Consider the following 27,677-nt stretch of genomic DNA (forward strand, 5'->3'; position numbering starts at 1 on the left):
TAAATCTATCTTCGGTGACGATAGAGAATACAGATCACTCACATTTATACGTAAAGCTGAAATAGAACACTGCTATTTATGTAGTTCATGGAAAATATGGCACAGTTTTAATAATTCATCTCAACTATGTAGCATTTATAAATTAAACGGTGCAGTACGTTTTCTGAATATTAAAATACGAAACTATTAATAATTATGTTCCTACGATTAAAAGTAACGTGAAAAAATTTTTCACAAATTTAAAAAAAACCGGCAACAGTGAGATAAAAATTTGTAATGAAAAATTGTATTTAATTCAAGTGCCTACACAAGTTTGAATATTCCAAGTTTAATCAAATACAAGGGAGTGTTTATGTACCCTCGTGGACGCGTTTTACATCCGGTCGCCGGTAAAATGCATAAATTATCAGCAGTAGTGTCTCCGCGAATGTTAAAAAAAAATTAAATAAGCGTTATTTCGAATTAGGTAAATACTGCGGCCACTCGCCGGAGTCCAAATGCGCATCGGGATGTATTCTACGCAACGCTTTGCCGCCTTCGAGAGGTCTAAAAGCGAGCTTCCCTGTAATTCTCGCTGATCCAATTACGGTAACGCGGAGAATAAGTTAGCGCGCGCGGCAACGGGAAGGCGGTACAAGTGTGCGATTTCTAAACAAAGCACGAACCTGGAAAGCGGTCGGCACTCCGTACCGTCCATTCTTAAACCGCATCGAGCCGGCTAATTCGAAGTCAAATAAAAGAGTTCGCGATGGTGTGCGCTCCGACGACGGCACTCTCCCCTTCTCACCCCTCCCACCCTTTATATATATCCTTAGCGTGCGCCAAAGTTTTTCCCTATTCCAAATGTTAGTTGAAGGCTACGCAGCCCGATTTCTTCGCCCAACGCCACCATATAAGCGTATACGTGCCGCGATTTAGCAGCTAGTAAACTGACATTTATCGCTCAAAAGAGTTAGAAAAGAAAGTCGTGCGGGAAATTCAGTTGCACCGCGTACGCGTTTTCTTTTTTTTTTTTTACTTTCTAGGCGAGCGGTTTGACAAATTGAGAATAATCGAAATGTTCTGAGAATCAAGTCTTAAACTGTACTTCTGTCGAGATACAGAATTGTTAGCAAAACGGAAAAAAGTATTCCCTGATTTTCCCGATTTTTTCGGTCACTTTTTGAAAAAATTTCTCGAGTGAAACCAAAAAGAAGCATTTAATAAAAACAAAAAAAATATTAAAATTTTTTATTAATTACAAAAAGTTTTTAAATGTATGAAAAATAATGACATAAAATTTTTAACGCACTTTTCAAGCATTCATAAAACAAAAATTTCATTGCACTTTTGAGAGGAGTATCTTTTCTATTTGTATGCGAAAGGTAAAACAATCGCAATAATAAATCCATTCAAAAAATGCATGGCTGCTGAAGCATTTTATAAATATTGTATTTTTTATATAACTTTTTTATAATTTTGTGAGTGATTTATGAAACATCGTTAACATGATATCTTTCGTTCATTACAATATTTAAAAATCATAAGAAATATCTATAATGTTTCCTGAAATAATTTCTAAATTACATTTAATGATTGAAAAAAAATTAGAAATTTATAGAATTGGTTTACAATAATTTAATTTTATTAGGTTAATAAAATTGTCTCAATTTCCCGACTTTCCCCTGATATTTCTCGGTTTTCCGTAACCGCTAACAACTCTGTGTTAAACCCCAGACTTTCGTCAGAAAAATTTGAAACAGTGTGAGAAAGGAAGTGTGGATAATTTGGAGGAGTTTGTAGAATCGACAGGCAGATTTTGAATCAGTCAGAGTGTATTCACTCACGTGTCTCGTATAACATCGGGTTACAACGAGCTCTGTTTTCAGACCATGTGTAATAACATGCAAGGACAAACATAGCATGCAAGTCCTGCATGCACAAACAAAGCGTGTTACCGCGCACGTTACAATCTTAAGACAAATAATGCGATGCACAACGACTATTGACGCTTGTTTTTGAGACGAAAAAAAGATGACGTTAAAACGGTAATTAAAGCCGCCGGAGAATAGCGTCAAACAATTAAAGCGCTTGATAAATCTGCGATCTGCAGCAAAATATCGAGTAACAAAGCTCGCAGTATCATGTAGAATTTATGAGAGAATATTCGTAACGTTACGGAACGTTGCACGGTGCGATTGGAAAAGCGCAAAATTCGCGTTACTCGTTGTAACGTTTGTGCGTATTACGAACTCCGAGGCGGGGCCGCATTTGCCCGCAGTCGCGTTGCGTTCCTCCGTTTTACTACATAAATAAATATCCATTGTTTTATATCATTCGCGGTTGGTAACGAGTCTAACGTCGTCGCCGGCGGTGTTTCGTCGCTTTTTCCGTCGCGTATGCGCGACGGAATGAAATGTGGCCCGGGCACAATGAAAGACTCCACGATCTCGTCTCGCTTTTATTGCGGCAACCCGCGCGACCCCGCGGGGCCACGTGTGATCCCCTCCCCCCGCGCGATATACGTGTATATGAATACCGACTTCGACGTACGTACACAGTACGGCGCTCGTAAATCCTTATAAACTTTATACCTCCTTAATCCTCGAGAATTAAGGGGCATATGTCGCCGCGAAGCGAATTGTAAAAAATTGTCGAAACCCCCTTCGCGCGTCCTACGTCGAGGCGCGGTCCGCCCCTACGCCGGGGCTATTTCCTCTATGGTGACCCTTCTTGCTCGCGTCCCCGCGCCCCCGTTTCCATGGTGAATCTCTCTCTGTTCCCGTACTCTCGCGTCGCATCCGTTTTTACGGGTTTCTGCTTCGGAACGGGGGACGAGAGACGAGATGTACCGCGCGCGTACGCACCGCATGAGGGAACCTTCCTGAGAAAGAACTCGATCTGAATAACGCAGTTGTTTTCTTTTCCCCGTAATTTGCATTGTGATTCGCCGTGGATAATTCGACGGAATGTTCGGTCATCGAGAAATACGTACGTGATCGGCTAGATTCGATTGAAGGGTGAATAATTTAACCCCGTTAGTTTGTACGGAAACTGTATGCATATATTAATCATTATATCCGATTTATCCTGTAATCTATTAATAGTGAAACTGAAAAGTCATATTGTAGCTAAACCGCAGAGTAAATAATACATTATACATATAATATGTGAGAAAACTGAAAAGGGTCTTGATTTATTGTATTTTTTAAAAACTATGGAAATATTAAAAAACATTGTACACAGAAAAAAATTTAGTATCAAATCAAAAATTCATCGTTTCATAGTATAAGCAAGAATATAAATCTTCTTGGAAAAATTTTTAATCTTAAAAAAGCATAATTTGCTTACATGAAGACAATTTTTCTCTTCATGTAAGCAAATTATGTCTGTTTAAAATTATAAATTCTTCCAAGATTTTATATCAAATTTTGTTTATACATATATAAAATAAATTGTAGATTTGATATTAATTTTTTTTCTGTGTACACAGTAAAAAACATTTTATATTTATGTTAAAAACAATCCTTGTTCAAATTTTGGTACTGATTTTTTAATTCGAGTGTTAATTTAACATATATAATGTAATTATTTAAATATTTTGTGTTACACAGATACTCAATATTTTTTAGTGTCAAAATAAAACAATATCATTTATGGGTAAATGAATAAATAGCATAATGAGGTTTTGTAACGTAAATTCAAAAATAAATGAATAAAATGTACTTATTATCGTATTACAAGTATTAATTTTATTAAGTTAATAAATTTTTTTAGTTCCTGATTTTTCTACGATTTTCCAGTTTTCCCCAACTGCTAACAACTTTGAAATAAAGCCAGACTTTCGTTAGAAATACACTTTTCCAATTTGTTTCCAAATTATATTTGTTTACAAAATTACTTTTTTTGTATTAAATTTGTACATAATATTTGTGTTTTCTAATACATTCATTGTGTTCAATTAACACAAAAATTTCATTGGATTATTTAGGACTTACAATATATGTGTAAAATCTATTAATCTAATAAAATTAATATTTATAATACGTTAATAAATGCTTTTTATTCATTCATTTTAGAATTAACGTTTAAAACTACATTATGTTTACGTTATTTTTTCATTTACTATAAATTGAATTATTTTAGTACTAAAAAACGTTGAATATCAATTTAACATAAAATTCTATTAAATGTAACATAAATTTCCTAACTGTGTATTTCATTATCTTCATAAAGTTTTTAAAAAATAAAATAAACCTTTTGTAACAGATGCAAGTAGCGTAGCTAAAAACTATTGCAATTGGAAGAACTTCATTAAAAGAATTTTATTAACCTTAATCTTTCATCCCTTTAGAGTCAACTGATTTGACTCATATTCTGTTTCGGTACAGTTAAGAATTTTTATCTACCGGTAAAAACAAAGTTTAAAAAAGTTGAGCCGTTTCTGAAACATTTTGCAGATGGATACATAAATCAACACCGTAAAATTATTAAGTAGTTTTAGCTACGCTGCATTACTTAATAAATTAAGTCTTATTCAGCCCAGAAATATCCAAAAGAAGAGAGCGATAAATATCAAAAAGCGAATCGTGTTTCGCATCTGAGTTTGCAACTTGCAAACCGACAACGGAACATAATCTGCACACGTGTCGGACTTTCGGCATGTAATGTAAATGTAATAAACGTATTCCGTCCTGAGGCATTCACACACATACATACACACACGCGCGTACGGATCGATCGAAAGAGCGTGGATGATCACGCGTTTATTAATGCAATACGTCACTGGCTATTTCGCGTGGCGTTTCCGAGCACGTATTACAGCCGCGACGAATTTAAGACAGACAACGTCGATTCTCGTCGCCTACGGTGTTGCAAGAAATATTCGTTGAATAATTCGAGGTACATATTCGCGGCGACAAGTTCGCCGACGCTGACCAACGAGATGACGCCGTACCGCGAACACGGAGATGCGGTTGATTTCACGCTCAACGCTGTTACATACGTACATACCTGAATTGGCTAGCGAGCTTATCTCGTACTCCGCTGGACCCTCTGGCACTTTCGACACTCGTTGGCACACGCGACTCGATGGTTTCGACGCGGGGAGACACGCACGAGAACACACGACGCTGACCGACATTGCATACTGACTCCGTACGCGATGTACCGTTGTTCACTCGGTTTCGCATCTCGTAATCGATCTATCCGAAAAATCTATCGCACGAGCGACGAATCACGTTCACCGTGTTCGGCGCGCACCGTCGCACCACCGACACGGCCGGCGCATACCACTAACGAACACGACCTTTCGGACGCGAGCACGTAAACGCGCGAAGACAATTCGACGCCACCATCGCCACCGACGCGCGAAACTCCGTCGCGAAGAAGGCGTACACAAGCGGTCATTAATGCCTTCCCTAAGGAGGTTAGGCGCGTTCCAGCACACGCATCGCATCTAGGTGTTCATTACACATGATTGTTAAATCTGACTTGCCAGATTGGTCAGATTTAACAATCATGCGTGATAAATACCTAGATGCGATGCATGTGTCTGGAACGCGCCTAACCTCCTTAGGGAAGGCATTAATGACCGCTTGTGTACCAAACTATCGGAGTCAAAATGGCGACGAGCGCTCCGACTCGACTCCGAGTCGGAGCAACGAGCCGAATGCACGGCGGTCGTCGAACTGCCGTGAAATTAGAGACCAGCGTTGGTAACATATTAAAACAGGATGACGATCGCGATGTCGCGTTACTGACGTTGAGACGCTCGCGATCTTGTCTCGCGGTTTGTTTGTCTCCTTGACTCGCGTCGTCATTTCGAATGAAGTAGCCCCACGACGCTACGCGCATCGACAATGTTTCCAAACGGAAAACGTATGAGTCGTGTCTGCAGTCTCCTTTCCTCACCGAGGAAACGCACGAAACGACCAGACACCGCGAACCGCGACGGACGTCTGTTAATGGACTCGTCGAAAATCCGAGAAGTTGACAAGTTGGCATAAGTGGCGTGACGTCACTCCCACCAATCAGAGAGACGATTACATAAAGGCCGACCTTCAGTGCGTACAACATACGTCACGGTTGCTCGCGCCCGCGTTCCCGCGTCCGTCTCCTTGTCCGGTACGCTGTTATCGTTGTCGTTACACATGAAGGGCATTCTCCATAAGACGTATCACGCAGCTCGCAGATCGCGACAGTCGGACAAGAGCATCAATAGTACTACTGACGCTTCTAGGCTATCGTGTCCGCATTTGCAGCCTGCGAGCCGCATTCTGCGTCTTGTGTGGAAGTTGTGGAACGACCACTCGTTTCTCGGCACACGCGAGTTCGGGATCGACGTGTCACTCGCGAGCATCGAATCTTGGCGCCGGTCGAAATAATCATAGGTCCTGAAACGCCGCGGACAATGTCGGCAATGTTTCACGTACGCCTTTTTCGCGACGGAGACGTCGGAGTCCCGCGTGATGGCGTCGAATTGTCGCGAGCGAGCGCTGCGTCTCGCGTGTTTACGCGCCAGCGTCCGAAGTGCGTATGCGAGTGGAATGCGTCGGTCGTGTCGGTGATGCGACGTCGACGGTGTGCCGCGAGTGAACGTGATTTGTTGCTCGTACGATTCTTCGGATGGACCGATTACGAGAGGTGAAACCAAAGGTGAACGATGGCTCTGGCGTTTCGAGGCTCGTAGACGCGATCCCCTGCCGCGTAGGTTAGGTTCCCGCGCGATATCGAGGATTCACCACGCTCGAAAATCCGTCGTCGTGCGCGAAATTCGTGTCTCGGGAGTGCCTGCATAATGACTGACATCTGTAACGGTGGCTTCCCATACAGAACAGAAGCTTGGAGAAACATTGCTCCAGCCAGAGCCGGCAATTTATCAGAACTTCGAGTGCGGAGTTCTCTACCAGTTAGCCGGGTGAAGGGAAGGAAGAGAGGAGGTAGGTACAGCCCGAAAATATCTATAAATTAGTAAAAAGATCTCTTGACATCTTAAAGACTATTTTTTTGGTAACTTATCTTTTTTCTGTTATCTAGGTTGGTGCTCGTTGTGAATTTTTGCGCACCAATTTGGCCAGTGAAAAACTCTAAATAATATGGAAAAAAATGGCCAAATTCCGAGTGTGGAAATTTTACATTCAGATTAATTCAAGTTAGTGAAGCTACTCTGTATATAAGCCGGCGCTGGCTGCGACGTTACAACATTGCATATTGCAGTGCAGTGTATTTTAACAGTACAGAAATTTTTGATTCTTAATTGTGTCAAAATTAATTCAGGAACGTATGGTATTTTTGAAAATTATACAGTGTAATTCCTAACTACGTATAAAATATTAAAGGAGATATTTCTTATTTTATGAAGAAAAGATACAACATTATCCAAATATATCTTAAATTGCTTTGTTTTCAGAATAGGTGTCAAAGTTGAGAAAAGAAATTTTAAAAATTTAGAAAACGCTTAGAAATATTTTAATGAAATTTGGTGTGCTTACATGTGGTATTATGAATTATTTTTCATTATTAATAAACCATTTTTTAGATTTACCAAGGGTGTTTGTACAGGAAATCATATTAAGTGTTTGAAATTAAAGAATAATACGCTACAATTTTTTTAAAGAAGAAAGAAAAAAGAAATACAAAAGGCAAGCTCTTTGACAGGCTTTTATAGAGTCTTAGTTTGAGATTTCAAAAACTTATTATTGAAGTTTGAAATTTCTTAAAATAGGTTAAGATGTATTTTAAACTTTTTACACTTGGAATCACTCTGTATTTTAATACTGCTGCAATAGGCAACATTGTATTATATTGTTGCAATGTTAATGTAATCGTTCTGTGCTGTGGGTAACTTACTGGACTAGTGTGAGTGGATCAAGTGGCTGTTTGATCGAAGGAAGGGATTCAACTGCTGGCAGGAGAAGGGTGATGGATTCAGCTGGTGAGTAATTTTTTATTATATTGGCTTATAATTTTCATCGTAATATTTGCAATGTGGCATTGTAATAATCGTATATCGGTATACATTTGACACTTTTTTTTCAATGCGTTGATATAAAATGCATTCTGCCTATATATTCATTTATAATAAATATGTTTTTGTCGATTTTCTCGGCTTCTTTGATATTTTGATTAGGAAGATTTTATATATTTATTAGAAATACTATATTTAGATAGGATCTTTCTGAGCTTTTAATAATATTTCGCAATTTCAAATTTTCTAATGGTTTTAAAATTATGTTCAAATTACATAAACAACAACGTTTAGCCCACTAATTTAAACTTTAAGCAACAAGTTAATTGACGCATGCCTGCTTCTATTTTATTTCCATATTTATGTCTTATGTCAATTTCTTTATATATTAATTAACTTTAATTTTGAGTTATAACTTATTTTTTATTTTTTTCTAATTTTAAGAGTTAAAAGAAGATAAAAAATAATTAAAATTAATTTTTATTGAATAGAAATGAACATCAGAGACGTATGATTGAAAATGGTGAAAATTATTGCATATATTTTTTTTAGTTTTTGCACATGTGCATATACATATTTAGTAAATATATACAAAGTTTTATATGGTTGAATATTTACTAGTTTTTATGTTTTTAGGTTTAACCCTTTCGTGCCTACTTGCATATGTGTATCAAATCTTAAAAAATTTATATTTTTCACAAAAATAAAGATAGCAATCTCTTCTTGAGCTTATTTTAAAGATAAAGAATAGAACTCTTCATAAAAAAAATTAACATCCTTGGAAGTTTTCTTCTTTGATCTGCATATCTTATCAAAAATTTGTACAATGGAGTAAAAGTAAAAAATGCATATATCTTCCATAAAAATTAAGATAGCGTGTTCTTTCAAAGCTCATCTTGAAAGTAAAAGTTTTCAACGTAAAAGCTATTTCTAAAAAAAATCTGTTTAATTTCAAATTTATTTTAAATAAAAATATTAAATTTTGTTGGATTTGAGCGATAGTTTGATTTTCCATTTTGAATTTTGAAATGTTGATCAAAAATTAGTGACCCAAAAAACTTTAGCAAGGCGTGAATTAGATGCTAATTATTCCTAGAAAAGAGTTAGACACGAAAGGGTTTAAAGCAAACATTATTTCTTAAAAACTATTTACTTGTCGACCTCAACTTTTACACATATGTATATAAAATTTGTTTCGCGCACAAATTAGGGCGACATCTATAAATTAACTGTTTTTTCATGCACATTAAAGTCAATCAGTTTTGTTAACAAGTATGATAATTATTCTTTAAAACTGCTTTATTTTAATATGTTTTACTAATTCTAGTTCAGGCAATAAACGGACGTATACTTTACATATACACATAGTTGAAGTAGTTTAATAGTTTCTGAGAATACGTGTGAGCTAACTTGAAAAATGTAATTTAAAGTTTATGTAATGTAAAAACAATAAACATTTAGTCATGTCAAAATTTATATTGCACAAGAATATGTGCATGAGTTTTCTTTAAAAGATTTTCTAAAAATAAGCAAACTTTTTTCGTACTCTGTGGATTAGATACTTCCTCTTACACGCTTTCTTAAATATACATGTTAACTAGTTCTATCCAATTAATAATTTCTTACGCAGCGTATATTTTTGCGATATTAATCAAGGACAGAAAGTATGTGAATTTTTTTCTGGTGTCTGCGATAAATATATAATGTAACAATTTCGAAAGTGGTGTCCGCAGGAAGTGGCATTTATCGAGGGATTAGACCGAATATATTTCAGATTGGGGGCAATTAATTATGTGAGCGAAGCTATCGTTTTAATTATACGTGATTAATAAGTATTGCTCACTAATTTCCCATTTGCCGGATATATGTACCCTTAACTGGGACAGCAGACGATACGCTCGTAATTAGGACACAGACCGGGCCGGGCGTACCTGCCATATTTTACGTTGCATTACGTCGGTCGGACTCGCCGCGCGCCCGGTGCATCGCGATGCATCGCTACTCGCATAGAGCTATATAACGGACGCGGCGTCCGCTTCACCATGGACAAACGCGATCCCAGGTCCAACGCACATCCGACACATCGCGCTACGAACGGAGCCTTACAAATGCCGCGCGTGATATGTCGTGATTACGTAACGCGAATAAACCCGCAACAAAGTAGACACGTCCGGGAGTATTTCACGATTTCATTCGCGTCGCCGTCACGCCGGCAGTGGCCGCACCCTCGCGAGATCCGCGATATCTTTATAACTTTTGTGACGCGCGTTTTATGCGACCGTTGCCCTTTCCCGCATTGTTGATTTTAGTCGTACGTCTAATTATTTTGCCGCCGCCCTTACGGCGAGCGTTTCGTCGCACGCCGTCCACATATTTCGCGCGCGTTATTTTTGTATACGGGAGAATGATCGTCGGCCATGTCGCGCGTGGTGACGGCGAATTACGAGGTCGGGAAAGTTTATTGCGTTGGATAGCTTGAGTAAATATATCCGTCGCACGATGAGCAAACACGGAAAAGAGTATTTTTTTGGAGATCAAAGGTGCGCGCAACATTTCAACTAACCGAATCTCTTTAGCGTACATGAAACGACACTTCAAACATGCGCTCATGCATGCCCGGGGCCTTTTCAAAAAAATATGATGACGCGCGCTTTGTAGACGGTTGAGCGAAGTACTGTTTTGAACGTATCCGCGCGATGCAGCAGAAACGGCTGCTGATTTGTTTTCATAAAAGCCAAATGCGCCGGGATTGCACGGAATCGTTACTGTCACTCGCTTACCGGAAGAGTTATGATGTTGTTGACGTAGCCGAATGGGCTTGCGAGGCGGGCGAAATTCTCGCGTTCCAGGATTCGACATCAAAGTTCACCTAAGTTTGTTCGCCGCGTTATCTAACGAAGGTATTTGCATCGCAGGAATTTCAGTAATTATGCATACCTAATTAGCCATTGTGTCCCATCTTATGCGATCTAGTGCCTTGCCTGCGACGTCTCGAGCGTGTGCGCGTCGCGTTCGAGGAACAATCAATTTCTGTGAATAATACGAGTATATTGCGCGCGAGAGAATATTATTAAGAATTTTTAGGAAAGCATCCTCGCATTTAGATGTTTGTTAGCATCAGTTATCGTTAAATTGATTTTCAAGATGATCTCTATTTAATATGAGTTATCAACATTATTAACTCAGAGGCAGCTGTTAACATAAAAGGCAAATATCAATTTGCCAGATCTAAAATTCATTACAAATAGAATTAGAATTCAGAAAGGCGTAAACTTGCGATGCACTTGACGCATCATCGTTCGTGTACGACGATTGTAGTCGCGAAAATGTCGTATTTAAAGCCCCGATAAATTTGAGGAAGCTCCGAGATTCTCCGTTTTCGCTCCCCATTAACAACGTCGATCGGACCCGATATCGAACGGCGAAGTTTCGACGGTATAGTAGGTGCAGCCTGGTAATCAGTCTCGCTCGGGCGAGTAATAAATTTCACCGCAATGGTGTACCACGCGTGCCACGTGACCCCGATCCTTCCCTGCCGCACTTCTCAGGCACTTCCCTCATAATTCATCGGCCATTTTATCGTGCCGTCGAATATATTCACGAAAATCCGCGGTAATCGTCCCCTCGTAATTCCCATCACGACACTCGATCGAGAGAGAGACGCGACCGAGCGACCTAACGGCCGGCCGCCGGCCGGCCGACCAGCCGGCCGGTCCGACCCCTCGGTGCACTCGATAGCGCGCGCGGCACCATTGGTGCAGCGAGCCGAGCGTAGATTGGGATCCGGTTTCAGATTCGTCCGGGATTTAGATCATTATCCGCCGACGGGACTTGGGAACACGTCGCCGTGGCGCACGATGTGTTCTTTGACGCGCCGCAAATCCCCGCGCGAAACAATTAACCCTTTGCACTGGTGTCGCCGCTCGTCGGAGCGCGTGGTGCCCGGGATACGAACGATACACCCGGCAAGATAGAACTTTATGCGCGCGTGAGTGTCGCGCCTGCATTCGTTACACGATCCTTTGTGACGGCAAATGTTGCATGCATATATATGTATATATATATATATAGTTTTTTTACAACGTTTCAAGCGTATTGCATTCAACGCGATTAAATGCGTGGTGATAATTACGCGACTGTTTCCTTTCTGTCTCGAGTACAACATATTAAATAATTTGATATTATACAATTTTAATCAAATGAAATATGTAAGTGATTCTAATATATCGTTGATTATAGAGGAAAGTTGCCAATAAATCTCTTAAAGTGATACTCTCTTATTTCTCGAAAGTTATTATATCTATTGTATTAAATAACAGTTAATTAATAACACTAGTTTACAGTTAAAAATTATTTTAAATTAGTCAAGGTTTCTTATAGATTTTTGGATGCTGAAAACGATGTTGCAAACCAAATTTTACTAGCACGTTAGATTTTCAAAAAATAATTGAGGTTTATTACGTAAAAATGGCTTTTTTGCTATATTTGAGATTTTGTGTAGAAAAGATTAGCGTTATCTAAAAATTCTGATCAGAATGTATTATTAATCTTTCCCTATATATAAGATACAATTTTTTAATTTCAATATCTTATTTTTTTTAGCCATGTTGTGAAAGATTAAAGCTGGAAACTACTTTTGAGGTAACGTCGCACGCACGATCGGCGGCTCAGCCGTTGAGCAGCAGTGGGAAGGGAATGATTGTATCATTACATATATATTTGTCCTCTTTTAGAGGAGGAATACAATTTTTATTAGAAACTTTTTTTCGAAAATCCATTAGTTTCGAAAAATTCAGAGTAGGTAATTACACTATATACAAATACATGTTTATTATAATCTATTAGGATAAATTGCACTATGTATGTGTATCGATAATTCTAATCTACGAATATTATAAATATATATCTATTTCAGTATTATGGTGGAATATTTGCTATCTTTATATTTAAATTTATCATATCATGGTTAAAAAGTAAGATATTTAAAAAAGAAATTTAAAAAATGCGTTTTTTATAAAATAAACAATACATTATGATTTTTGATCGGAATTTCAAGATCTCATTAACTTCTTTTAGAAAAATTTCAAGTATTGCAAAATAGCCATTTTTGTATATTAAATCTTAATTATTTTTGAAAACTGACGTAGTCGTGAAAATTAGTATCTTTTTCAACATCCAAAAATCTATATATAAGACCATCTTGTCTTTCAAAATAATTAAACTCTATATATTTTTGTAAATTAATGTAATTAAAGAAAGAAACACTCGTAACTCGTCCGCTGGCTTATTTCTGCATAAAATCAGGTAAAAACAAATTCTTTAAATGTAAAAGCGATATTATAAAAACTATATCGTTTTGTAGAAAACACTTTTTACACAGAGAGAAACAATTTTTTAAATGAGAAACATACATTTTCTTAAAACCATGTGTTTTAATGAAAGCATTTGTTTGTTTTGTTTAAGTAAAATATTTACTTTTAAAATAATAGACATGTTAGCTTAAATATATACATTTATATTGTTACATTTGCATAATGATATTACAAATAAGCTAATAATATTATTAAACTTAATTAAATTGTTTTCTTGGATTAATAATCTGTGATTACCTTGAAAATTAAAATAATCTAACAGTAAATATTTTAAGTAGAACTGTAAAAAACAAATTCTTGATTAAAAATTATTTTTTTATTTTATTTACATAAATATTGTATTTAAGAAATTTTTAACTCAGCTGCAAGTAAATAAGTTATAGGACCCACCGGACAAATAATTTTTTTATGTTAAACAAATTTTTTTGGTTTTAAGATATTTTTTCTCTCAGTGTATGTAGTTTGCATTTATATTTCCGAAGTTTGGTTTCTAATTTTTAAAATACAGTTTTAGTGTTTAAAATACAATTCAAGAACAAAATATCGGTAACTTTTCTCACACTATAATGAAATAACATTTTTTTCTAACATACTTTATAATACATTTATTATAATAATTTTATTATGAATTAAAAAGTTAGTGAGCCCGTTGAATTTGTAAACGCAATTTTGATTATATAACTTAGTCTTGTATTTTGCACAAGCAAGCGCTTACTAAGCACGAAGTGACTTTCCGCTGGACACCATCTAATACTGCACTATCTTGTATCTTGTTTACCCGGTGGACAGTATGTTTTCAGCATCCAGGCATGCTAGATAAGCGTTCGTGGTAGTTGCTAAGTTGCTCGAGAGTCGGTCAAGTACTCAGCAAAATATTCACGCGTTCTCGTAGCGGACGAGAGAAAGAAAAAGATTGATTTTCTGAAAACGCGAAGATATTCATCTACATTCTGCTGCTGCGGGATAACGATTAGAAAACCACGAGTGACGATCGTAACCTTTTACGAGCACCCTTTTACAAAACTTATGCGACTCCGGCCATGGGATAATTAACACGACGACCGACGTTGCACGTTGAATCTGCCGGGGGTCGCGCGTCGTCAGGACTGACCAAATTACTCTCGAAATTGGCTTCGCGTGACGCGCCGCATTACGACATTCTGATATAACCCCGTTTGCACCTAACTACATTAAATTCCAAAACAAAATGCGCGGACGAAATTTGCATTTCCCCTCTGGCGCACACATCCGCGCGGCGCCGTTGGGAGCAACTCCCGGATAAAACGTGCATGATGCACGCGGCGCGCTCCGGCAGCGCGGTCCGCGCGGCATTAAAATTATATTATTTCGCCAGCTTCGAACGTACGCGAAGTATGCGCCGCGTTGATTATGAGTTTTAATGAATTTCTACGGGATCATTACAAAGCCGCTGTCGGGGCTGTGGCGGTCGGCACACGTGGCCCTGTCCGCTCGCGCGCACCACAGGCGTATTTGTGAAACGCAGCACGGCGCCGCGTTACGCGACGATCGACTCTCTCCTCTCTCCTCTCTCGCGCGCACGCCTTTATTGCCTCGTGTACACGCGCGACCGTATTATATTCCCGGGGCTTTTTCACAGATAGAGTCGTACGGGTTAGGACTGACAAATGGAGCCGACACGTGTCACGATGCTAATGCGCGGTGAAAAATTATTTCGCAATATTCGAACCGTGTGCGGCGGGGCGTCGCGCCCTTTCTCTCCGTCGAGCTCGTGCTCCTTTGCCTCGCCTCGCCTCGCCTCGCCTCGACGAACAGATCTGTTCCTTTGCTATTAAGCGGCAATAAAACAGTCGGAGTTCTACGGGGTGAGAAATAAATGATTAATCTTCTGCTCTGATCAGTGCGTGCGGCTCCCTCAATGAGGTCTAAATGATTTTCGCGGATTATCAATCTTTTCTGGGTGTCTTGCATGATTATTTACAAACACCAGAGATAATCAGACAGACTGCTAAGCTTATTTGGCGAATAATACCGTATGCTTAAGGTAAGTTGAACCCCAACTATGCGAATCAACGACAGATTCGAACGAATCTCTAAATTTAAACGAAATATATCGTCGTGTGAAATATAAAAATAAAAAACAAGCATTTTATACGTTGAGGGAAAAATTATTAAATTTTAATAAATTTTAATGAATATGCATTCGAATAGTACTAATGAAATATTTATTAAATGTAAATATATATTTATAATATTTATTACAAGAACCAGCAATTTAAGTATTATTTTTTTTACAGAGTAAATATTTATGTACCGTAAGTAAATATTTTATTAGTACTATTCGAATAAATATTTATGAAAATTTAGAAAATTTTTTTCTCAGTGTTACAATATTAAATTATTCACTTACAATCTTGTGTACTTGCAATATTAAATCATAATGAAATAAATTAATTTAAGAAAAAAGAGGAAACCTCCGTCACATGGTGAAAGTTTATGCCATATGAAAATTCGTATCGCATCACGGCAGAAATTGTTGTATACAATGATAAATACGGAAAAATTTGCGATGTTTGAACGGTTGTATATTAGAAACGGTTGGTACGTTAATTCGAGCTTGTATTTTACAGGCATATATATTAACATCTAAATTACTTGAGACGTAAGTTTCAAAACATTCTTGAATAATGTGTTTTGGAGTCTAACTACCTTAATTGAAGAAAGGGTGTGTAAGTCAGCAAAAATAAACAGTTTGAGAATAATTATTTCGACGCGATGAGGAACGACAGATTTTATCTTTGCAGAATAAAAACGTAACAAAAGATATATTGTAAAAAAAATACAGTTATGAATAAATGATTAATTGAACAATTGAAAATCGTCATAATTACGCGATGATATTATATGCAAATGTATTCGATTTCGACATTCGATTATCATTCGATTTCATTCAAATAACAATCATACATATTTCCATTTCTCATTGTCACCCGCCGTTTCGATGATATTCAGTATTATTCCGTATTGTATTCCACGTATTCAAACAAACTGCGGGATAGCGATAGGCGGGAATCGGAGTATCAAAATGTACTCGGGAGGGTGGCGGACGCGTGATGCGCAAGGAAAAGGGAACGAAAAAGGATGGAGGGCGCGAGAGAATCGGATGTGGTGGGGGAGAACGAAAGAGAATGGCATTTGCACTGGCTCACGGCCAAATCCCACCTCATCAAAATGTCGGAAAGACGGCTCGAGACGAGTCAAGGCAACACGGTCTGAATGTCGTCCCTTGAGGAACCGTCGTCCCTACGAGATTCGGCGTGGGTGACGAGGGAGACCCACGATGGCCTTGATATTTTTCGTCGTTGCGATACGTAGAACGCGGAAAGGAGCGCGACAAATGCGAGACGAACGCGAAAGTCATCGCTCATCCTCACGTGGTACACGGCCACCACCTTGATCATCATAACTCAGGATCAGCAGTTTTATCCCTGGTTCCGATTAAACTGACGAACGATCGTGAACGATTCGAGGGGGGAGCATTCGCCCGCGGTAAATCACGAGAATAAATCGGGTTATCAACAAACCAGCTAATGGGTTTTTATTATGCACTGTGCTGGGAGAATTAGATTACTTCAGAGACGCGTCGTTGAGGGGAGAAAGGTTTCGGGTAATAATAATCTAAATAATGAAATAACGCGCTAATTAGAGACGTCACATCGATATAAGTGACGGGGATATGATGAAAATTTGACGTAATATAGAATTTTGGTATTAGTAAACATTATAATTGAAAAACGAGATTACTAAGGGAGAATCTGTACCAAGCATCTCTTTGCGTACCGTCTTATTCGAGAGCAATCTTACCAATGAAATTCTTCAAGAAGCAAGACGGTCGCATAGCGCACAATAAATATTCTCCAGATCCTTTTGAGGAAGATCTACAAGGCAGACAGGTATTCTATTGCGATCAACGATTGCCTCACTCAGAAATCTGTCATGAGATAGTCGACAGACTCGATCTCTGCATTATGAGAAAAATTTATAGCTTTGAGATTTTTGATCTTTCCGCAATTGTTAAGTTTTTTTTTTCGATTATACGAAAGTAATATTATATTCGATATAGTATTTGATATATACACCGAGAAAAAAGTTATTAAAGTTGTCAACTCAATTAACTGTTTTTAGGTCATGTCGAGGGGAAATTCACAGCCGGCATTGGTGTACAAAATTTCGGCAGTGGACTGCCGAAAAAAGTAAGCAGTGACCTATAATATTGACGGCATTGTCGTCAGTGGTTGGGGAGTGGTGAGCTCACTTCAGAGTCGGTTTTTCGATCATGGGGTTGAGCACAAAAATTTTTTCTTGCATATTCCGAAAGTACATAAATAAAAGAATATTTTAAGCCTATAATCAATTTCAGAATTGCTTTCTTTCTGGTAGTTTACTCTTGTACCTGAACGGTGGGGTGCTCACTTCAGGGTCGGTTTTTCGATCACGTGGTTGAGCACAAAAATCTGGTCTTGCATATTTCGAAAGCACATAAATAGGAGAATATTTTAAGCTTATAATCAGTTTCAGAATTGCTTTCTTTCTGGTACTTTACTCTTGTACCGTTAATGTGTATTCGTACTTTCGGGACGATTTTCTGGTCGAAGAGATTGAGTACGAACATTTATTTATATATCGTTGGAAAGCACATAAAAAGCACTTAATTCTAGTGTATTTATTTTTTTATTTTATTAATTATTTATATGAGTTGGTGCTGGCTTAACGTTAAGCTGGCACCCCCACCTTCAATCTCATTTTCCTGCTAAACCGCTCGAGCACAAAAATTTCAAATAGGGTACATAATTAGCACATAAAAAGCACTTAATTTTGGCATAAGTGGCGTTTCGATTTTTTGTGGTGGGGGTGCTAACTTAACAGACATTGTTATTTTTAGTATTCTATTGTTTGAAGTTAGGTATACCTATGCATAAGACATCACATAATAATGTGCAATTACAGTAAAATGTATAGAATTTTTAAAGAAGAATGTTTAAAATTTATTTTGATTACAAACAAATACAATATCAAGGTCATTATTTTGATTATTTTTATTATTATTTTTAGTGTTCCATTGTTTGAAGTTATATGCATAAGACAGCACATAATAATGTGCAATTACATTAAAATGATACAGTTCGTAAATAAAATTTTTGGAAGTTTTTTGTATAATTGTGTAGAATACTTCGGGAAAGCTTTAGAATTCTTGTGCAGGCATTGGCGTATGATAATGGGCACGCGGTAGTGTTCATAATTGCATGGCATTGCCTTAATTTTAATATAGGATTGACTAACAATAAGCATTGTCGGCAGTGTACAAAAATGTCGGCAGTGTTTTACAGCAATGCCAAAAATCGGCATTGGTGTACAAAATTTTGGGTTGTGAATTCCCCCTCGGGTCATGTATTTGATGTAAATATATAAAAAAGTACTTGAACTGAAGAGATTCAATCAAGTTGAAAAATTTAGTTTAATTAACAATTTTTTTCTCAGTGTATCAAAATCTAAAAGTAATTGAACACACTTAAGAAATAAATATATGTAATTCATATTTTTCATATACAACAATGACTTATTTTACGTTCAGTAGCACAAATGCATATGAGCATGCTGTCTTTCTTAAATATGCGCGTAGTTGGGCCACCGGATAACAGTGATTGTTTGTTCCAAAGTTTTTTTACACGCGAGTGAAATTCACTCGAACGGCGGACGGTTATCGGATCTTTTTGAGTGTGTTTTGTGGCACGCAACAACATGCCCATTAAGAAGACTCCATGTCGGGATCTAGATTAGACTCTCCGCAATTACCTCTGCGTTTTCGTCTGATCGGCTTCTTTTATTTTGACTTTATAACCGCGTAAGCATCTATTTGCTAAATTAGTAATTGCCGGTTGACCGTGACTGCAGAAAACGAAACTTCAGCTCTAGTTTTTTTCGATCAATATCGAGAGGGTCTGCAAATCAATCAGAGTTGAAATACAGTCAACTACATTAAATAATTATTAAATGAGAACGTAATATATTTGATGAATACAAGGTACAGAAAAAGTAGTAAAAATTAGGGAAATTATCAACGATATTTAATATTCGATTCTATTAAAGTATCCGGTGGGGAGCATCGGATAAGTCAGACAAAAAAATTTGCGATCATGTTCGATCGTTCGTTCCGAGCTCGTACGTCGTGCCACCAGGCAAACGATCGATCGATAATACGAAGATAAACGATTCCTCGGCACGCAGGTGGCTAAAGTTTAAGTCGTTGTACCAGCAAGATCGCGCGCTGTCTCTCGTACATTCCTTCATTTTCTACAATATCTCTTTTAATTAAAAAGCACTTGCTAGCTTCGTTAAATTTGGGATTAACACGCAGTTTTTCGTATTAGTTCTGTCGATAAATTAACCGTTACAGCCAATCGTGCGATCGTATTTAAAAATTTCCGGACGATCGGAATTCCCGTGGCTTTAAACCCGTTGAGAGATAACTGCACGCGTATATCGATAGCCGTACGGGGGGGAGGGGGAGGGAAAAAAAAGAGAGAGAGAGAGAGAAGCGTGCGCAAACGAAACGCGCTATTTAATTCCGACGAGCTCACGCGCGCACGCCCGTCCGGTTCGCACGCCGAGGTTCGCAACCGTACGGGAAAAATTACGCGGAAAAATGAAACGGTTTAGGAAAATTCTCGATGCGGTGCGCGGCGCGCGGCGCGGCGCGAGGCGACACGAGCCCCGCGGAAACCAATTTCGAAAAATGCGAAGCAGCGTAGTAGCCGACGAGTATCACCGCGACGGCATTCGCGACAGAGGGAGAGAGAGAGAGAGGAGGCTGTGCGGCGGCGGGGAACAGGAATATCGGCCCTTTACCCCATCGCGGGCGCTCATGCGACCGCTGATACGTCGGTCGGTCGCTCTCGCAGCGAAACCCAGGTTGCCCATTACGCAGCGGTTAAGCCGGATAATCGATCGGTCGACGGCGGCGGCGGCAGTGGTGGCGGTGGCGGCGGTGGTGGCGGCGACGGTAGCGGTGGCAGCGGCGGTGGCAGCAACGGTAGCGGCAGCGACAGCCAGCACACGCACCGGCACAGATAAATTAGACGGGCTGCCAATACCGCTCATTAGCGTGCCAGGCGCAGAAAACGCCGCAGGCCAATTATGAAAAGCGAATTTCTACCGACGGACAACCGCGGCTGGGCAGCGCCGCCGACGACGACGACGACCGCGGCGCGGCCCAGCCGTTTCGACGAGAGACGAGAGCGAAGCCTCGATGGGGGAAAAAAAGTGTATCGCCACGGAAAAACGATCGGAACGTCGGCGCGGTCGGCCGATCGCGAATGGATTTTGCGGTTTCCTCGCGCGTCCGTGCGTATGCGTGCGTGAGCGCGCGCGCGCGCGCGCCTATACGCACGTCCGACAGACGGGTGTCAAAACGCGAGCGTGTTCAACGCGTGCGACGACCTATCGTCGCGCGTCAAACTGCCGCCGCCGAAAACCGCGCTGTCCTTTTCACGCGTTGCACGTATCCGACCGCTATACTAGCGTCGGCGTCGGTGATATCGAAACTAATTATCGCCCGGAGGGGTCGCGATTACGCGAGCTTGCGCCCTGTGTCTGTTGCGGGTGTTGGAAAGGATTAGGAACCGCTTAGGACTTACTCAGGCAAATTACTCTCGAGCAACGTGGTATTTCAGTGTAATGTTAACGCAACATTTGTCATTATACCGTTATTTTATTCGTGGCAACTTGCGCGCAGTTACAACGCGTCCAACTCCGGTGGAGCGTTTGAACAACTCTGTTCACGCCCGGCTTCATTATACTCCAGTTTATTGCAACAACGTACTCCGGTACTGTCGTAGCGAAGAATGCGTCGGTGTCAGTAACAGAAACCGCAGACCTCAACATCGACGTGCGTTTTTCATGGCGTCGGTCGCCGCGGGTAATTTGCGCAAGCATGCGTCCGAATGCGTTCGCGTGCGTGTTCGGCCAGCGTGTATCACGCCAGAGGTTCGCCGGGAATCTCGCATTAAATTCGCACCGCGCGGCAATCAGTCGCCATTCTGCCGGCGTTGCGACGCTGTTACGTGCGACGCTTACCTACGTTATTACGCGAATATGTGACCACTGTGGCGCCCATCGTCGCTGCCTTTTCTCAGCGTATCGCAGACAACACGTACGCTTAATTAAACTGCCATCGTCGTCGTCGCCGCCGCCACCGCCACCGCCACCGCCGCAGCTCTATTTTGTTCGCGTGTCGTACGCACGTCATCGCTGCTGCAGAATGGCGGGTGCGAAATTTCTTGACACGCGAATCGAAGGAATCCAACCGTGCATACCGATCGTGCGTCGTATGCGAATGCAGGCATGGCTTTTGAGCTCTTGCAAAGTGCCAATCATGGCCACGAATGTAGTTAATTGAAAATGAAAAGCGGATATTTTATACGCGTACCGCCTCACTTCGAAATGCGATGCTTTTCGCAGGTTCATACGCGAAAAAATTTTTTATTAAGTCTAATTCAAATTAAATTGAATTACAAATGTTTGACTTGTTCTCGTTTAATTAAGAATTTTTAAAACCTTCGTGTTTCAGGAAATGCGATATATTAGTTTTTAACTAAACCACAGTCATGCAGTTCACTCGTAACGCTTTTACGAAGTGATTAAAAGCTTCCCTGTAAGAGTACGCTAAATTCATACTCGTTTAATCTAATTTTTCATGTACTTTTTGTCTTTCTCAAAAATATTCTTTTTCGTTTATAACCTTCCTCCGTTCTTGATTTTAATTACCCCCGATTACTTTTCGTTCTGTTTATTATTCTGAAATCGGAATAATGCGCGAGTCTCTCTCATGTACGCAACATATATTTATATTTTGAATTTCAAATATTAAGCTTTTCCAATCTTCTCATATTGTATTATTTGTTATTGTATTACGTTAATCACGGACACTTAATGTCAATCGATTAACTTTAATAGCAGATTGATTGAATCTTTCTGTCTCTTCGTTGCATCGAGCACAGTGTACAAAAATTTATTTAATTATCAATTAAAATTGAAATGTATAACGAATTGACATTGTTTATAATCTTCCTTCATTATCGATTTTAATTACCCCGACTACTTTTCATCTTGTTAATTATTCTGAAACAAAACAATGCTCGATTTTCCCTCATCTACGCAACATATATTTCGAATCTCAAATGTTAAGCTTCTTCAATTTTCTTGTATTGTGTTATTATTGCATTACGTTAAACATGGACACTTAATGTCAGTCGATTAACTTTGAATCTTTCTGTCTTCTCTGACCGTTACATTGACAGTGTACGAAGATTCAGTTAATTAATAATTAAAACTGAAATGTACGGGAAATTATTGACATCGCTAAATGCAACAATTTGTTAATTATTATGCTAATATACTTTGGTAATATATAAATTCTGTTATTGAAAAAATACATTATTATATTTTTCCGCGTAAAAATATATATGTATATATGTAAAACATATTTATATATTGGTCACTAATAAAATCTGCGAGGTAAATCGGGATAGACGGTACAACGGATCTCCTATTGAAAGTTGTGTGCGGTCATGTAACACATGTTTTTGTATAGCTTCGTTATAGAGTTCATAGCTTCGTTACACGAGGGCAGAATACTGACTCTTGTGGACTTGTTGGCGACAATAACCGTTTGATAGCGTCATGAATTCGACATTCGCTATTTTTGAGTCGATATGCGACCTCGCCAATCCCGCCCATCCAATCATTACAATAAACGTTCGAATAATCGTCGTAGAATCGCTGCAATATGTTGATTGCAATCCCGAAATGGCTTTACGGAAATGACGCAGCTTACGTGCTGCCTGTTTAATCACATTTAGTGAAACTTTAGTGCCCAACATTTCGCGTAATTATCATTGTAATCGAAACATAACTTTTAGAAATTAAACCGCGCGCAACTAAATTTCTAATAAAAATCAGTATATAATTATAGTTTCACGGTTTTGCATAAAAAAATAAAATTAATGCAATGAAAAGAACTTGATTTTCTGTGATAAAAATTTATGAGAACTAACTCATAATTATCAGCGTGCATTTGTAAATTAAAGTTATGATTATTCATAAATTATTCAAGTTTGAAATAAAAATTATCAACACTTCTACAGAACTGAATACTTTAAAAACAAACATAATAAGTGCATCAAAGTTAATTAGTTCGTATGCAGGGTATAGAGCATAAAATGCATCATACAGATGCTTTTTGTAACATGTAATACTATACGTTACTTTTATATTTTTAAATGTTAATCGCCAGTCGATTCTCACATTGTTACAATTTATCATTATCTGATTGGTTATCGCGACGCAGTGGCGTGTTATCTGTAAAATATTCGAACCATGTGTAGTATGTAACATTAATGGCATTTTTGTATTACCAGCAGGTTGAGATAACTATCACCAAATACTATAGTTACCGCATTCGTTATCGGACCGCAAAGTATTCCATAGAGACGTTGTTGTTTTCGACATGTCGAAACCGATAAGCATTTTAATAACAGGTAGCCAGACGATAAAAAAAAGTTAAACAAATGCAATAATTGGTTAATGATAATATCGGAGGCGTAATGTTCGATAAATCAATTTCGAAAACGTGTAGATATTTCTAGGTCTGCAAGCAGCATCCAAAGATGCTACTTTTGAATAATACAGGGCTATATTAGATTTTATTATTCATGAGAAATAAATAATTGCATTTTTAAATTTAGTTAACACAATATTTTTTTGTCAAACACAATCATGTAATAACTGATGAAATTTATTATTTATTATTATCGAATTATTTATTTTTACTACAGTACTTTCTTCCAGCCGGTTATATTTTTTGGAAAGGGATGAATCGCAAACAGAGCAAGGCTGCTGACGGTCGAGAGCGACGGCAGCAAGGGCTTTCATATGACGAAGTTAAAGAGGCATCCGAGATCTTCCTTTCTTCGACAAGAAAGCGGGGTCGGTTGCAAACGATGATCCCGCTGTCTCTGTTCAACACTTGGTGTATCCCCTTGCACTCGGCTTTTTATCCGCTCCGTCTCTTCCGTTTCCCCTCCCTCTCATGTTCTCGCTTTAGCTTTCGCTCGCTATCACATTTTCCAAGCGGCGTCCTTCTTCGAAAAGCGCTTTCTTATTTGCGACAACGCATCCCACTCGCTTGCCTCCTTCCCCCCACCCCCAGACGGTGTACTCGAACGGCAGCTATAATTGAAGAATATTGCTCCGCATGGACCGCAAATAGAACGCGACTCTAATTTCATTATTCGCGAAAGAACCGTGCATCTCCGCAGAGAGAATACCTCACGAAGGTGACTTTGCCTACGAGCTCCTTGTATTGCTATTAGAACGCGGAGGCGGGAAAGAGGAAACGGGAGACGGGATAACAAGAAAAAAGTGGAAACTGCCGCACGCCACTCCGCAGAAAATGTATGACGCGGTATACCATAGAGGTAAAAAAAAAAAAAAAAAAACGAGTCGAGTTTTAGTCGAGCGGTAGAAAGGAGTCGTTGAGAGCGTAAAAAACTGTCATGAGAACTATATACACATTTTTCTTTTAGATTAAATCACGTTGAGGGAAAAAATTGGCTTATATATCATATTTTTAATGTTTAATTCGTTTTCTCAAATTTAGATTCTAAATCAGAACAAAAGGATCGATTTAATGAAATATTCGTGTTTCACATTGAGAAAATCGCTGCTGTTCATTATTCAAATTATTCATTATTTTATTCGTTAATTAAATCTTATCTCTGAAATATTCTCTTCATGGAGTGGAAGGCGAGTATAATTGAAGGCATTATAAATAAATTACGTTCTATTGCGCGTTACATTAATTCCTTTTCTATACGCTCTATAGCTTCCCTCGTTATCTTCTAAACGTTCTTTCAAGAACGAGACGCGGTTGCCCGACTATAAAGCTGCAAATCGATACCTTTCTTCACTCGACAAAGAGACTATTTACCGTATTACTAAACCTATATACCGAATGCTTTGCAATGATCCATAGCATTAACCTTCTTTTTGTAACGCTTGTTGCATTTCGCGCTCGATTTCACCACCGATGGATACTTTTATCTCGAGTGTTCGATTGTTAAAAATCGTTGAATGTTGTGAACTAATGAGCAATTGACCTAGACCGGCGCTATACGTATCTGTTTTCTGTAATAAAAGCATCACGTATACGTCACGTTGTTTTTTTTTATGAAAAATATTTTTATATAAAATAAAATACACAAATAGTATATGTGTGCATTCCACAAACATTCTTCAATCATATCTAGCGCAATATTGGTCCGATAGTAAACTTGATAAATTCGAAGTAAACAAATTCACTGCGTCAACGCAAATTATTAACTAATACACAAATGTTCTTCATTTGTAGTTATATTTTTAAGATTTTACAAGTAATAATCATTTCTCAAATAAGTCGTGTTATTTACAATTAAAAATCAGATTAAGTAAATAATTTTCATAAATTTAATAACTCGCAAAGACTTACGAAGCACGTTGTGCAGTAAGCATTTCGGAGAGATTAGGTGTTGAAAGATTAGATATTGAAAATTACAATTATATGCTACGTTCATTAAAATCATTCACAACATAATGATGACTGTATCGCGTGCCAACGGCGTCGATTTATTTCCCGCCGGCGGCGGCGGCGGCACGACGCGGCGGAAGGAAGTATAGTCATCGATGGAAAACCGCTGTCGTCTGCTGTCTCCGTGTGTATCGGAATATGTACCGCCATGATGCGATCACACGAGCCAGGAGTGCGGACATTTACACGCATTTAACCCTTTGACGAGCGGAAACACGCGCGGCAAATCAGCGTCGGCGCGAGCGTTCGCAGTGTACGCATTCGGAGCATACATCACCATCCAATTATCACAGCTCGCTGACGCTAATTTCGGGCATTCAGATATCATTTCATCCGTCAATGGCGGCCTGATTACCAATTGTATAACTCCTTTTTTTGCAACTCGCTCGTTCGGTCTCTCCCTCGCGCCGACACAATGGTCGCTTTCGGGCCGATCGTGCGGTCCGAGAGTGAATGCTGTACGCGAATACGACGGCATAATATGCTTCGGAGGATGCCTGTCAATTTTGCAGCTCGCGGCCGTAAACATGACCATTCTATCGGAGATAAAATTTCAACGTTTAGCGGCTAATTTGCCTCGCGCAAAGCACGACGAGGTGCGGAATTACATTACGGTGCGTTTTAGAGTGTACTTCATATATCTGCATATGATTTATTACTTGATAAAAATTGCATTGTTATTAATTACGATTGCGCGTCAGTTGAAGAGACAAATCTTTCGAGAAGGATTATTTTTCTCCGAAATTGTATTAAAACGGACAATTGAATTTCTAGTGATAGCAATTGGTTCTAGCTTTTACACGCAATTTAGTCAACAAATAATCTTTACATATATAATATTAAAAATAAAAAATAAAAGAAATTGCACAATTTTTATTTATTTGGTAACTTGTTTTTATTTTTGATCTTTATTTGTTTATTTCGATGAATTCATATCTTAATTAGTGCGATTAATTTGTTGTTTTATAGACTTGTAATATCTGTACTGAAGAAGACCGTCATTAAAGGTTGAAACGTTTGCTTGATATTGGAGTTATGCGTTGATTTATTTATTTGCGTCTGACATCCTGTGTGGCTCTTGAGCTCATTATTTCCTAATTTTAAAAGATAAAAGATAAATATAACGTACATATAAATTTTTTTTAAAAAATATCTTGATAAGGATTGCAATGTTACAGCAATTACTTACAGCTTTTACACGCAATTTAGTCAACAAATAATCGTTGCCAAAAAGAATAAAAGAGGAACATAACAAATTTCGTAAAAAAAATATCTCTGCATACATTAAACGTCTTCTATTTTAAACAATTATTTCACATTTGTACACAATTCGTACGAGTTTTATTACTTCCTTAAATGACCATAAATTTGATTTATGTGCTTTTTCTGCTGTAAAGTTATAAAAATGAGTATGCATAAGTGAAAAATCTAATATCGCGTATATAGCCATAAGTTTCACAGAAGATCGGTCTGAATAGAATAACGTGCTCTAAAGTTTGCGGCAGCTACTGCATGCAACGAGAAGCATGCTTGCGTGCACTTAGTATTTCAGTCTCGTTATACATTGATAACGTTACGTTAAACATTATTAAATAAACGCAGTAGAATGTCAATGTTATTCATATACTCCGAAATAATAATATAAAGATTTGAAATATATGAGAGTGTGTATAACAGAGAAAATACAATTTTACAT

At 38.5% G+C, this 27,677-nt stretch overlaps 1 protein-coding gene across 6 annotated transcripts in view; it reads right to left on the reverse strand.

Annotated features, from left to right (window-relative positions):
• Positions 1–27,677, reverse strand: part of LOC105196443 (teneurin-a) — a 480,887-nt gene that overhangs the window by 220,303 nt on the left and 232,907 nt on the right. The window contains exon 1 of one of the 6 annotated variants that reach the window (XM_039446052.1): positions 4,993–5,197. The exons of the other annotated variants lie outside the window; for them this stretch is intronic. Within the exon in view, the coding sequence (XP_039301986.1) occupies positions 4,993–5,122 (130 nt within the window). The 5' untranslated portion in view covers positions 5,123–5,197. Of the gene's footprint in view, positions 1–4,992; positions 5,198–27,677 lie in introns of those variants that run through there. 6 annotated transcript variants of the gene reach the window in all.

This window comes from Solenopsis invicta, chromosome 2, assembly GCF_016802725.1.
Source record: "Solenopsis invicta isolate M01_SB chromosome 2, UNIL_Sinv_3.0, whole genome shotgun sequence".
Lineage (NCBI taxonomy): Eukaryota > Metazoa > Arthropoda > Insecta > Hymenoptera > Formicidae > Solenopsis > Solenopsis invicta.